The following is a 13,423-nucleotide window of genomic DNA, read 5'->3' as shown; positions in this document are numbered from 1 at the left end:
ATGAAAAAATGCTCATCATCTCTAGCAGTTAGAGAAATGCAAATCAAAACTATTCTAAAATATCATCTCACTCCAGTCAGAATGGCAGCTCTTAAGAATACAAGCAACAATAAGTGTTGGTGAGGGTGTGGGGAAAAAAGGCACACTCATACATTGTTGGTGGGACTGCAAATTCATGCAGCCAATATGGAAAGCAGTATGATTTCTTGGAAAATTGGGAATGGAACTACCATTTGACCCAGCTATCCCTCTCCTCAGTCTATACTCAAAGGACTTAAAAACAGCATACTACAGGGACACAGCCATATCAATGTTTATTGCAGCACAATTCACAATAGCTAGACTGTGGAACCAACCTAGATGCCCTTCAATAGAGGAATGGATTAAAAAAAATGCAATATTACTCAGCAATAAAAGATAATAAATTCATGGCACTTGCAGGTAAATGGATGGAGTTAGAGAAGATAATGCTAAGTGAAGTTAGCCAATCCCAAAAAACTAATGTTTTCTCTGACATAAGGAGGCTGATTCATAGTCGGGTAGGGAGGGGAAGCATGGGAGGAATAGATGAACTCTAGATAGGGCAGGGGGTTAAAAATGATGGTGGAATGTGAGGGACATTATTATCCAAAGTACATTTATGAAGACACGAATTGGTAAGAATATACTTTATCTACAATCAGATATGAAAAATTGTGTTCTAAATGTGTAGCAAGAATTGTAATGCATTCTGCTGTCATATATAAATTAAAAAATAATAAATTGAAAAAATTTTTTTGTAGTTGTAGATGGACAGAATGCCTTTGTTTTATTTGTCAATTTTTATGTGGTGCTGAGGATCGAACCTAGTGCCTCATGCATGCTAGGCAAGTGCTCTGCCACTAAGCCACAGCCCGAGCCCCATGACTTTTACTTTTAAAATTTTTATGATGTTGATACATCTTTATTAAATATTTTAATTTGGAATATTTAGTAGTTTTGTTGGAAAACTACCATTAATTAGGCTGTAAATATAATTTATTTTGGGTAATAAATTGAATTCAATGAAAATGCTCCCTAATCTTTGTTATATAGCATTTTCTTATGTTTTTTGTTTTTCAACCCAGAAATTGTGTCAAAAGCCTTGGTAGACAAATTGGGCCAGATGTTGCATGTTTTTGTCCTCATACTGTGTTTTACAGTTTTTTTAAGCATTGGCTTTCTTTTTTAAGCAAAATTTTGGTTCAGCGTTTCCCAGTGGTGATCTGTTTGCCCACAGAGACTGGAACTATGCTTTTTTTCTGGCAGCTGGTTGGCCACAGGTGTTGCTTGGAATTGCTGGACCATTATATTTTCATAATTTCCTGCATGCACAGGCACATGTATTGTGCACATGGAGGAAGTTGTAACATAGATATGATTTCAGCTAGATGTCTTTTTTAACTGCTGCCATTCTGGCAAGTCTTCTAAGCTCTAAGCTTCTCTGCCCTCCTCCTTTGTAAAACCAATGCCTTTTTACAGTTTTATCTTAGAATGTGTTCTCATTCATGAAAATTTTTATTCAGTGATAGTCTGTAAATAAAGTATACTTTATCTGCTTTTAATTTCTTCTAGGGATTGTCACTGTCATTTGAAATGAGACGTTTTCTTATTTTTTTAATATTTATTTTTTTAGTTATAGGTGGAAACAATATCTTTATTTTATTTTTATGTGGTGCTGAGGATTGAACCCAGTGCCTCACGCTTGCTAGGCGAGCACTCTGACTCTGAGCCACAATCCCTGCCCCTGGGACATTTTCTTCTTTGCCATTTAAAGGAAATACACATGACTTTTATTGTGTGGAATTTTGAACTTCCTTTTGATATACTTTTGAGAACTATAGTACATTTTTTAAAATATTGCACAGACCACCTGTCTCTTCCCCATGACCAAGGTGTGCTCTCCAGCTTGGGTGATCACATTTCATGTGGGTCGTTCAACATGAAGCCTTTCTGTCCTGCACTCTGCTCAACCTCCGTAGATTGTATGGGAAACCACGCTTTGGCAAGGTTCTATATGCTAATAATGATTTCATAGAATATTTTTTTAATAGTATGTGGGCACTCTCTTGTTGCCAGGACCTCATCAGTTCTGAGTGCTTAAGTGATCGTTATCATTAAATTCACATTTTACACCTAACCAGAGGTTTTTTTGCTCAAACTGAAAGGAACCCTCTTACTCATCAGGATCTACTGAGCTGTAGAGATTCGGATTATTAGCCATTCTGTTCATGATGTTAGTGCTTACCTGTTTCCCTCACTGAGCAGTTTGTGTTTTAATAGATGATACAAGAAGCCACTGGAAGTTCTTGTTATCAGGGTCTAAAGAGCCCTTTTGTTTTTTAAACCCACATTGTATTCTTTACAGCTGAAACACGTGCTGAAGGAATTACTTCTAACACATTCTCTGAGTAGATGATGAAATTTGGAAGACTGATTTGTTTAAGTAGAGTGTTCTTGTGTAGAACCAAGGAAATCCCCTCTATTTTACCTGTAAGCCACTCTCGTTTTCTCTCTTGGGACTTCATTTTGCTAATCATTACCTATTCACTCTGCTGTGCACACGGAGACACCTATATGAGGCACTCTGACTTCTGCCACAGAATTTGTGGTGATTCCGAAGCTACTTTTTTTTTTTTAAGTTTCTAAATTTAATGAAGTTAAAAAGGAACTCCTTTTATCAGCCTTTCCTCTTTCACCTTTTCCAGTATACTGTTTTGAGGTCTTAGCTGTTTATAAACCTCAATTTAGTTAATGTGTAAAGACGTATTCATTAGGATAGTTCCCTCCCACCTCCAGTTAAAGCAGAATGTAAACTAAAATAAAGTGAAGAATTTCCACATACATGGTAGACCCATGTGACCTTTATAAAATTGTTCCTTGATTATGATTGCCAGGCTGATTAATTTAAAAGAGAAAAACATATGGTGGGAGAGGGTGGTGCCCATCAGAACCCTGTTGGTCTCCTCAGAGGTGGTCTGCCTTATACCTGACTGAGAAACTGTGTGGCCTTCATGCAGACTGACCAGCCTAGAAGTTACCTAGTTCCCAGAGCAAAACCCCACTTGGTGGTGGTTCAGGAGCCGCACTAGAGGAGAAATTCAACAGAAGATGAAAGATCAGAGTCTGTGCAGAGCAGGTACACATCTTTGTGCGTTTAACCTGGGGTAGGCCTGGCCTCCCTGATGGCCTGTGAGGTGTGCCCTGTAGGGCACCAACAGGCAGCAAAGTGGATATCTTCTGAAGGGCAAGGAATGGAGGTCATTTCCAGAGTATGTTTCGGTGGTGGCTTGAGAGTCTGTGTTTAGGTGTTCCCTAGTGTCCAGTGACCAGTGTGGGGAGCCAGTTGCTTGACTCTCAAGTGGTGAAGATTTCTTTTTATTTCAAATGAAAGCCCTGTTTGATTTAAATAAACATAGTAAAGCATTTATTTATTTTAGTATTTGCTTGCCTTTATAGTGTTTGTTGAAAAGGTGCTGAAGAGACTTTTTCCTAATGTTCCCAGTGACCAAGAAAAGGAAACACCCCAGCTTTTGCCCTTGGAAACACCACTCAGGAAGACAACCTCTGAGAAAGTGGAACACAAGCATATTCATCATTTGACAGGTGAGATTGTCTGTAAGTAAGGATGGTTTAGAGACTCAGGTTTTCCTCAGTGATTTGTATTTACACTGGAAAAAATATCCTCTTAGCCTCGGGCTTCTCTTTGGTGATCGAGTTTTGCAAAAGTCTTGATAGCAGGGGTCAATGGGACAGGTATCATTCTACACACACTCTGATGTGTTCAGAATCAACTTGTAAAGGAAAGCTAGTATTAGCACTCCCTAGCCACACACTAAGCTACAGTGTCTTGAGTTCATTTGCATGTTCTTTTCTGGATGAAGAGGTTAGACTGTAGGAGGTTTGGGCTCAACCAGAATGAGAAAGTAGCCTCCATCTCTGTCATCTATCCTCAGTGGTTGTACTGACCCCGGATGACCTTGGTACTATTTGGCTTCTGCCCATTTGGGAACGGTGCTTGATGTTCCTTGAATATTGGTCTTTAGCATATGTTTGTACCACTGACAGCCCTACCCAAGATCACTTGGTCAGCAGGAATGTCTACAATGACAGTACTACCAACTCTGGTTTCCTAGCAATGCAGCTATGTTAACTTAATGGGAAACTACTGTATGAGAGTCAAACGAATACACCACATGAGATACAAACACATATGGGTAGAGCTGCTTTTTTTCCCAATAAATACATGAATGTATAGGTGTTAGTCCAAACCAAACTGGGTTCCTGAATTTCCATTTTAAGGATCAGTTCCCTATCTCTTTAGTAATAGTTTCTCACTAGGTATTTGTCATTCACATGATTCTGTTGCTGAAAGCTGATTGATCTTTTAGTTCAGCTAAAGAACCTTGAGAAAAGAAATTTAATTCCCAGTGTTTATATCATATAACACTCCCTCAATTGAATCTCGACAGGCCCAGCAGTCCCACAGTCAGACTCCTGCGCCACAGGTCAGATTCCAACTTCCTTGGAACACATTTTTCCAGGGAAATAACATTATGCATTGTGATTAGATTTCCAGGTAAGCTCAGTAAGCCTATTTAACTTACAATATAATGAATGCCTATGGTACCATTCTGGCTTGGGGTACCAGTTGATAGAAGACAGATGACAAGGAAGACATTTTCTTCTTAGAGATATGAGACTGTACTGACATATTTGTCCTATAGAACCTATATATCCCCCGTTCCCTTTCTGTATTTTTCTCATATGACTTGATGTTTTAAAAATCTTATGAACTCCTAAGGTTCTTTGAATTAAGGAGTAAATGACTGCCATTGAATGTATTTTTTACTTTTCAATGAATATTCCTCTTATAGGCAGAATCACTTTCTCTGAAAACACATGTTTTGAAGTTCTTATCCACAGTACTTTAGAATACAACTATATTTGGAGAGGGGGAAGTCTTTTAAAAAGATAATTAAGGTCAAGTGACGTTATTAGGATGGACTAAATCAATATGACTGGTGTCCTTACAAGAAGAGGAGATTAGGAAATAGACACACATGGGGGAAGACTTTGGAATGACCCAAGAAGATAACCACCTGGAAGTAATGAGAGGCCAGGAACATATTTTCCTTCAGCCCCAAGAAGGAACCAACATAGAGCTTATTCTTGGACTTCTGGCTCCTTGAACTGTGAGATAATAAATTTCTGTCATTTAACTCACCCAGTCTATGGTACTTTGTAATGGCAGTCTTAGAAAACTAGTGCATATCTATTTTACTAGTTTTTTAAAATCAGAATAGTAACAGAGTTTAAAAAGGCAGGTAATGAAAATCAGAAAGTGCCGCAGTCTGGCTGGGCACAATTCAGGAGCCACTTGTCAAAAGAAACTAACTTTATATTTAGAACCACACAAGATAAACAAAACAGCTCCTCAGGAAAAAACCCTCAGAGCCCAACTGCCACCACTGGCTTCCCACAAGCCACACACCCCCACAACCTCTTCTTCCCACAATCCTCCTGCTCTTGAGGCCGATTGGCTGGGTTGCATGGGCGGAGCCAAAAAAGTCCCCAATGAGTAGCTCCGTGGTCTGAAAGGGCAGGAAAACAGCCCAATGAGCATCACCGCAGAGGAGCCAATCAGCTAGATGTTGCTAGATGTTGCTGGGGCTGCTGTGAGCCAATCATCAGCTGGTAGTCTGAAAGGGCAGGGAAACAGCTCAATGAGCATCTCCACAGAGGAGCCAATCAGCTAGGTGTTGCTGGGGCCGCTGTGAGCCAATCATCAGCTGGCAGTCTGAAAGTTTGCTGGAGCCCCTTCGGCTGTGGCTCTCAACATCTCCCCCTCTCTGTTTAAACAAGAAGCATGTGGCTTAGGGACCGTGTCTGCCTTAGGTTGTCCAATAGTACATATGGTCCTTACCCGTTATTGGATGAGCTGACCTCAAGGCGTCAGCCTCCTGTCTTAGGTTGGTACCATAGTAATTGGATCTTACCCGTCATTGACTACCAGTCCAGTATACAGCCACACCTGTGTAGAGGTCTTCGTACCAGCGGGGGGGTGAGGTTCTTTGCCTCACCTCTGTTGGCCCCCAAATTTTAGCTGAACGATCATGACAAACAGAAGGGAGGAAGATACACCAAGCCAGCTGACGGCTCCTTTTGGAAAAATTGTACCACCGATGACACCATCAGCATAAATACCCCAACACTACCAGAAGTTGCTGCACCAACAGATAGTTCACAATGCATACAGGTGAGTTCACAATGCATATAAGTGATACATAGTCCAGGCAAGTTCTGCAAGCAGTTCAGTGATGGCTATTGCAGAAGCTGTAGATTGGTTTTATCTTTGTCTTCATGCACTGGGATGAAGATAGGAATTCTGACAGTAATGGCTAAAGAAAAATTATATAACATTATATAACATTCCAGAAGGCACTAAAAGAAAACAATTTTCTTAACAATTTACATTGTCTTCACCGGCACTGGGATGAAGATAGGAATTCTGGCAATAATGGCTAAAGAAAAAATTATGTAATATTCCAGAAGGCACTAAAAAAAAAACAATTTTCTTAACAATTTACATTATCTTTAAGAGAATTATTAAATATAATGAAAAGGAAAGGTGAAAGTAAACAAACAGATCTGTTAACCTCCTATTTTGTTCACATTTTAAAACAATCTTCAACAGCTGTTTACCCAATTTAAATTAAACCATTTAAATTACGTAAATAAAAAAAAAGAAATTATTTGGATCCATTTTTTCATGAGCGCTCATCATATATGACATATGGACATACGTACATTCAAACACAAAACACAAGTGTGCACACATAATACATACGACACATAACATAATAGTAAAGGCCTTATAACTTTTTACAGGTGAAATCTCCATTGCAATGTTTAAAAACTCTATAGTCAAAAAATAGAACTGATCAGCAAAACATTAACCTAGGTCTGTATGAGCTCAAAAAAAAAAAAAATATGGGAAAGGGCAATAATAAAATAGATATTGAAAAAAGCATTCTGGATCTGTCGTAGATGTAAGAATAACCAAACTGGAGTTCTGGATATCACATCTTCTTTTTGGTCTGTAGAAATCGCTTTAGTTAATCTGTCTGGAATCCAAATCAGCTGCTGTTCTCCCTGTGGAAACACATAAACAGACCCCCGATTCCAGGCAATCACTGGGTCAGGACCTTAGTTAATCTCTCTGGAATCCAAATCGGCTGCTGTTCTCCCTGTGGAAAGACACAAACAGACCCCCGACTCCAGACAATTACTGGGTCAGGACCTTTCCATTGTCCTGTTAGAATATCCTTCCAAAGTACCTTGGGCTTATATACATTTTTTGGACACATATGCCTTTCCGCAGCACTAAGCCCTGATGAATCCAAATTTTAAAAGTTTAGAGTAAAAAGGGTTATTTTAAGTTTATCTTTGGGGAATATATACCCCTTCCCAATTCCTTCTTTTTGCTTTAATAAGTACATTTTAATAGTTTGATGAGCTCTTTCAACTATGCCTTGTCCCTGTGGATTGTATGGGATTCCTGTTATATGAGTAATGCCAAATGATGAGCAAAATTGTTTAAAAGAGGTAGAAGTATAACCAGGGGCATTATCTGTTTTTAACTGTTTTGGAACGCCCACAGTGGCAAAATTTTGTAAGCAATGAGCTATAACATCTTTAGTTTTTTCTCCGGCATGAAGGGAGCCCATCAAAAATCCAGACGAAGTATCAACTGTAACATGCAAATATTTTAATTTTCCAAATTCTGGCAAGTGTGTGACATCCATCTGCCAAATATGGTTAGGTATCAATCCTTTAGGATTGACTCCAAGATTAACTTGTGGTAAAAAGGTCACACAATTTTGACATTGTTTTATTATTTGTCTAGCTTGTTCCTTAGTTATTTTAAAACGCTTTTGTAAAGTATTAGCATTGACATGGAACTTTTTATGAAAATTTATAGCTTCTTCTAGTGTAGAGAAAATATGTATGTCATGTGTAGTTTTATCTGCTAAATCGTTGCCCAAACTAAGGGCTCCAGGCAATCCTGTATGTGCCCTGATATGTCCTATAAAGAATGGATCTTTTCTGTCCCAGATTAGACTTTGTATAGTGGAAAGCAAAAAGAAAATAGTAGAGGAAGGGAAAATCCTACCAGCATCTTCAAGGGATACTATAGCATTAACTATATACTGACTATCGGAAAATAAATTAAATACAGAATTTTTAAACATCACAAAAGCCTGTAATACTGCCTTAAGCTCTACCTTTTGAGCTGATTGTTTGGGTACTAAAAATGTAAAAGTTTGATCAGGTGTAACTATTGCTGCTGTACCATTATTTGATCCATCAGTGAATATATTTGGAGCATTCCCGATAGGTGTTTTTCTTGTCATTTTTGGAAAAATTACAGGATGCGATGACCAAAAAGACAATAAAGGATTAGATGGTAAATGGTTATCAAATGAAACATTAGATTTGCACATGATTATTGCCCAAGTATTTAACTCATTAGCTAACTCATCAATTTGATTCATAGTATATGGAGTAATAATTTTATTGGGAGAAATTCCAAACACTCCCTTTGCTGCTTTTATTCCTTTGAGTATTAATTGTCCTACAGCCTCAGGATACCTAGTAAGAATAGTGTTAGGAGAATAAGATAAATGTATCCATAATAATGGGCCTTCTTGCCAAAATACTCCTGTAGGAATATTTTTTGTTGGTAGTACAATAAATAATAAAGGCAAACTTATATCAATTCTATCCAAATGCATATTTCCCATATATGTTTCAATGATTTTTAATGCCTTTCTTGCTTCAGGCGTTAACATTCGGGGTGAATTTGGATCTGATGGACCTTTTAGGATATCAAATAAAGGTCCCAACTCTCCTGTTGGTATACCTAGATAAGGCCTTATCCAATTTATGTCTCCTAATAACTTTTGAAAGTCATTAAGTGATTTGAGTTGATCTACTCGTATTTGAATTTTTGGTGGGCGGACCATGGTTGAGGATAATAGAACTCCTAAATAATTAATTGGAAAATTTAATTGTACTTTATCTATTGCTATCTCTAGATTATAATTTTTTAATAAGTTTGTAAGTGTGGCATAACAGTCTAGCAATGTGTTTTTAGCTTTGTGTGCTAATAATACATCATCCATATAGTGAAATATTTGTAGTTCAGGATTTTGATTTCTAAGTGGCTGGATTGCTTTGTTAACATAAATTTGACACATAGTTGGGCTGTTAGCCATCCCTTGAGGGAGTACTTTCCATTCATATCTCTGATCAGGACCTTCATGATTCAGTGCAGGGATAGTAAATGCAAAACGTGGACTATCCTCAGGATGAATTGGAATTGAAAAAAAACAATCTTTAATATCTATAACTAAAACATACCAAGTTTTTGGCAAAGCAGACAATTGAGGAATCCCCGATTGAGCAGGTCCCATAATAACCATCTCATTATTAATGGCTCTTAAATCTTGCAATAATCTCCATTTACCAGATTTCTTTTTGATGACAAAAATGGGAGTATTATGGGGAGATACAGAAGGTTGTATATGTCCTTCTGCTAATTGTTGTTTGACCAGATCATGGGCTGCTAGTATCTTTTCTTTAGTCAGGGGCCACTGAGGAACCCATACTGGTCTTTCTGATTTCCAAGTAATTTTTATTGTCTCAGTGGCCCTTTCTGAAAATCCAACCCATGTCTGTCTGTTCCTTGATCTATTTGTATTGGTGCTGCTATACCTTGTTCTTGTTTTCCTAATCTTTTTCCTTTCCTAAAACCTTGTCTAGTCATAATAGTGGGTGCATTTTGGTTGATGTTATTTGTTAATGTCAAACCTAATTGATCTAGGACATCTCGTCCCCATAAATTTATAGGAAGATAATCCAATACATATGGCTGTATAGTTCCTTCACATCCTTCAGGATCCTTCCAATCTAATACCATTGCACTTCTATGGGGATTAGTAGCCACTCCTAGGCCTCGAAGCGTTTGAGTGGCTTGTTGTAATGGCCAATGTTTTGGCCATTCTTGACGAGAGATGATGCTAAGGTCTGCACCTGTATCCAGTAGCCCATTAAATTCATGTCCTTGAATATTTAGTTTTAGCATGGGGCGAGAATCTAAATTTAAAGACAGCATAGCCCAATCTACACCTGTGGAGCCTAATCCCTTGGAACCTCTTTCTGTAGCACGACTGGAAAATTTATCATGTAGGCTTGGTATTATTAGTAACTGTGCTATTCTATCTCCTGGTGAAATTACTGATATACCATTTGGAGAACTGGCTATAATTTTTATTTCACCTTCATAATCGGGATCAATTACCCCAGGACTTATCATAAGTCCTTTTAGAGTAGAAGAGCTGCGTCCCAATAATAAGCCTACTGTTCCTTTGGGAAGAGGTCCTTTCACCCCTGTGGGAATGATTTGAACTCCCATCTCTGGAGTTAGTACTGATCTGGCGGAGGCGCAGATGTCCAACCCTGCGCTCCCTCTGGTTTGTCTGATGAGGGATCTGATGGACAATGTGTCCTGGGCACTACCCTGATGGGGTTGCTGGGTTCCTCCAGTGCTCCGTATATTTGTGGTTTTGGGCCCCGGAGCATTGGGCCCCCCTGTCCATTTTTTGGCAATGGAGCCCAATGCCTTTCTCCACGATATCGTGGATAAACACTTGGTCCTTGTTCGTTTTTTGATAATGGAGTACCCTCTATGGTGGTTTGAGAACGGCATTCATTAGCCCAATGTCTCCCTCTACGGCATCGTGGGCAAATACCCGGTATTCTACTCCTTTGATACCTAGTTTTGTTAAACCCTCCTCCTATGGGGCAATTCCTTTTAAAATGTCCTGTTTGTTCACAATTGTAGCATGTTCTTGGCCTGGAATCTAAAGCCTGTTTTACTGCAGCTGCCACAATTTGCCCTTGTTCATTAATGTCTCTGGCATCTAAAGCCTGTTTTACTGCAGCTGCCACAATTTTCCCTTGTTCATTAATGTCTCTGGCATCTAAAGCCTGTTTTACTGCAGCTGCCATGACTTGCTCTTGTTCATTAATGTCTCTACATAATTTAATATATGTGTTTAAATCTTCATGTTTCCATGGTCTAATGATATCTCTGCACCAACGATTCGCTTGGTCATAAGCCAGTTGTTTTATTAATGGCATTGCTTGTTCTGTATTCCCAAAAACTCTGGTAGCTGTTTGAATAAGCCTATCTACAAATTCAGCATAAGATTCATTAGTTCCTTGTATTATCTTAGATAATTGACCTTGTAAACCTCCATGCCCTTGTAAAGTCTTCCATGCCTTAACTGCATCTACAGCAATTTGTAAATATACACCAGGATCATATGCAATTTGTTGCTGCTGATCCTCATAAGGTCCCTTTCCTAACAACATATCTAGATTTCTCTGAGGATAACCAGCTGCTGCATTTCGCCTAGCTGTCTCCTTGCAAAATTCCTCATTGGCAACCTTCCATAACAGGTATTGTCCTCCATTTAGCACAGCTTTACACATATTAGCCCAATCTGCTGGCGTCATGTTCAAGTTGGTAATGGATTCGACCAAGCTTACAGTGAAGGGTGCTTGAGGACCATAGGTTGTTACAGCCTCTTTTAGCTGCTTCACTGTTTTGAAATTTAAAGTCTGGTAAATTCGCTGCCCTCCTACCTCAAATACAGGGCATGTTAATACTTGAGATCCTGTCTCAGGATCTGAACTATCCACTGCGGGGGTTGGGGGCCTCTCAGCATATGGACGTGGCCTTGTCAGTTGGACACTTACGCCCTCTGGTGATAGAAAGGTTTTAGTAGCAGTCTCCTGTAGAGGTGGTGCTGTTGGTTGGACACTTAAGCCCTCTGGTGATAGAAAGGTTTTAGTAGCAGTCTCCTTTTGTAACTTTCCCCCTGATGGCTTTTTCTGCTCTAAACTTTCTTTCTCTGTCTGATTAGCTCGAAAGACCTTCTCTTTTACTTGAACCTTTTCCTCTTTCTGACTAACTTGAGAGACTTCCTCATTTACTTGAATCAATATGTCTTCTCCTTCCTCTACCTTTGTCTGAATTGAAGGCTTTGGACTAAGAAAACCAGATACCAATGCCCACAATGCCAATGTGCCAGCTGGCAGAGTTCCTGGGCTGTTCTTTTCTATTCTTTTTAAATCTTCACCATGATGGTTCCATTGTGATATATTTAATAACTCCTCCTTAAAAAGCCATGGGCTACATTTTTGCATTGTATCAACGTATGCCCTGACTGCTCTTGATTTTACTGGGATGCCTTCTTCCTCTAACAATTTACTTAACACTCTTTCAGTTTGTTTTTTACTAATTTCTGATCCCGTATTTCTACTATAATACAACCCAACAAGATGACGCCAAACAAAACCGAGACAGAATGAAATAAAAATGGAACAACAAAAATTCATTATAGCCTTTCTATCCTCCTGACATGTGCATCCGTCCTTTCTCCCTGTCTGTTCCTCAGACGTAAATAGTTTTTCCTCAGAAGTGAGCGGTTTTTCTTCCGTCTCACTCATCTCCAGGGACAGGCAACTTAAAACAAAAATAAAGCAAAACAAAAGAGGAATCTTAAAATGGCTACCCATCCTCTCACCCTGCCCTCAGGGGCGAGCGGTTTACTTACCCTCAGTCGCTCCCCGTGCGAGCCACCAAATGCCGCAGTCTGGCTGGGCACAATTCAGGAGCCACTTGTCAAAAGAAACTAACTTTATATTTAGAACCACACAAGATAAACAAAACAGCTCCTCAGGAAAAAACCCTCAGAGCCCAACTGCCACCACTGGCTTCCCACAAGCCACACACCCCCACAACCTCTTCTTCCCACAATCCTCCTGCTCTTGAGGCCGATTGGCTGGGTTGCATGGGCGGAGCCAAAAAAGTCCCCAATGAGTAGCTCCGTGGTCACAGCCGAAGGGGCTCCAGCAAGAAAGAATCAACAAACTTCTGGAACTAATAATTCACTAGAGAGGGTTGCAGGATATAAGAATAATATATAAAAATCACTTCCCTGTATACAAGCAATGAACAAGTGGAATTTGAAATTAAAAACACAATACCATTTACAGTAGCACTCCCAAAAAATACTTAGGTGTAAAACTAACAAAATTTATATAACTTCTACATGAAGAAAACTACAGAATTCTGATGAAAGAAGTCAACAAAGAACTATATAAGTTAACTGATAGTCCAAGTTTATGCATAGAAAGATTCAATAGCATTGAAATGTCAATTATTCCTAATTTGATTTCTGAATTCAGTGGAATCTCAGTCAGAATACCAGCATTTTGTGGATATTGATAAACTTTCTAAAAAATTATGGGAAAAGCAAAACACTGAGAA

At 39.0% G+C, this 13,423-nt stretch overlaps 1 protein-coding gene across 2 annotated transcripts in view; it reads left to right on the top strand.

Moving 5' to 3' along the window:
• Erich1 (glutamate rich 1) overlaps nt 1-13,423 on the top strand; it is a 78,348-nt gene that overhangs the window by 12,485 nt on the left and 52,440 nt on the right. For both annotated transcript variants that reach the window (XM_076852237.1, XM_076852238.1), the window contains exon 2: nt 3,478-3,624. In XM_076852237.1, the coding sequence (XP_076708352.1) occupies nt 3,478-3,624 (147 nt within the window). The remainder of the gene's footprint in view (nt 1-3,477; nt 3,625-13,423) is intronic.

This window comes from Callospermophilus lateralis, chromosome 4, assembly GCF_048772815.1.
Source record: "Callospermophilus lateralis isolate mCalLat2 chromosome 4, mCalLat2.hap1, whole genome shotgun sequence".
Lineage (NCBI taxonomy): Eukaryota > Metazoa > Chordata > Mammalia > Rodentia > Sciuridae > Callospermophilus > Callospermophilus lateralis.
Note: the sequence above shows the minus strand (reverse complement) of the source record. Positions and strands in the feature narration are given on the sequence as shown.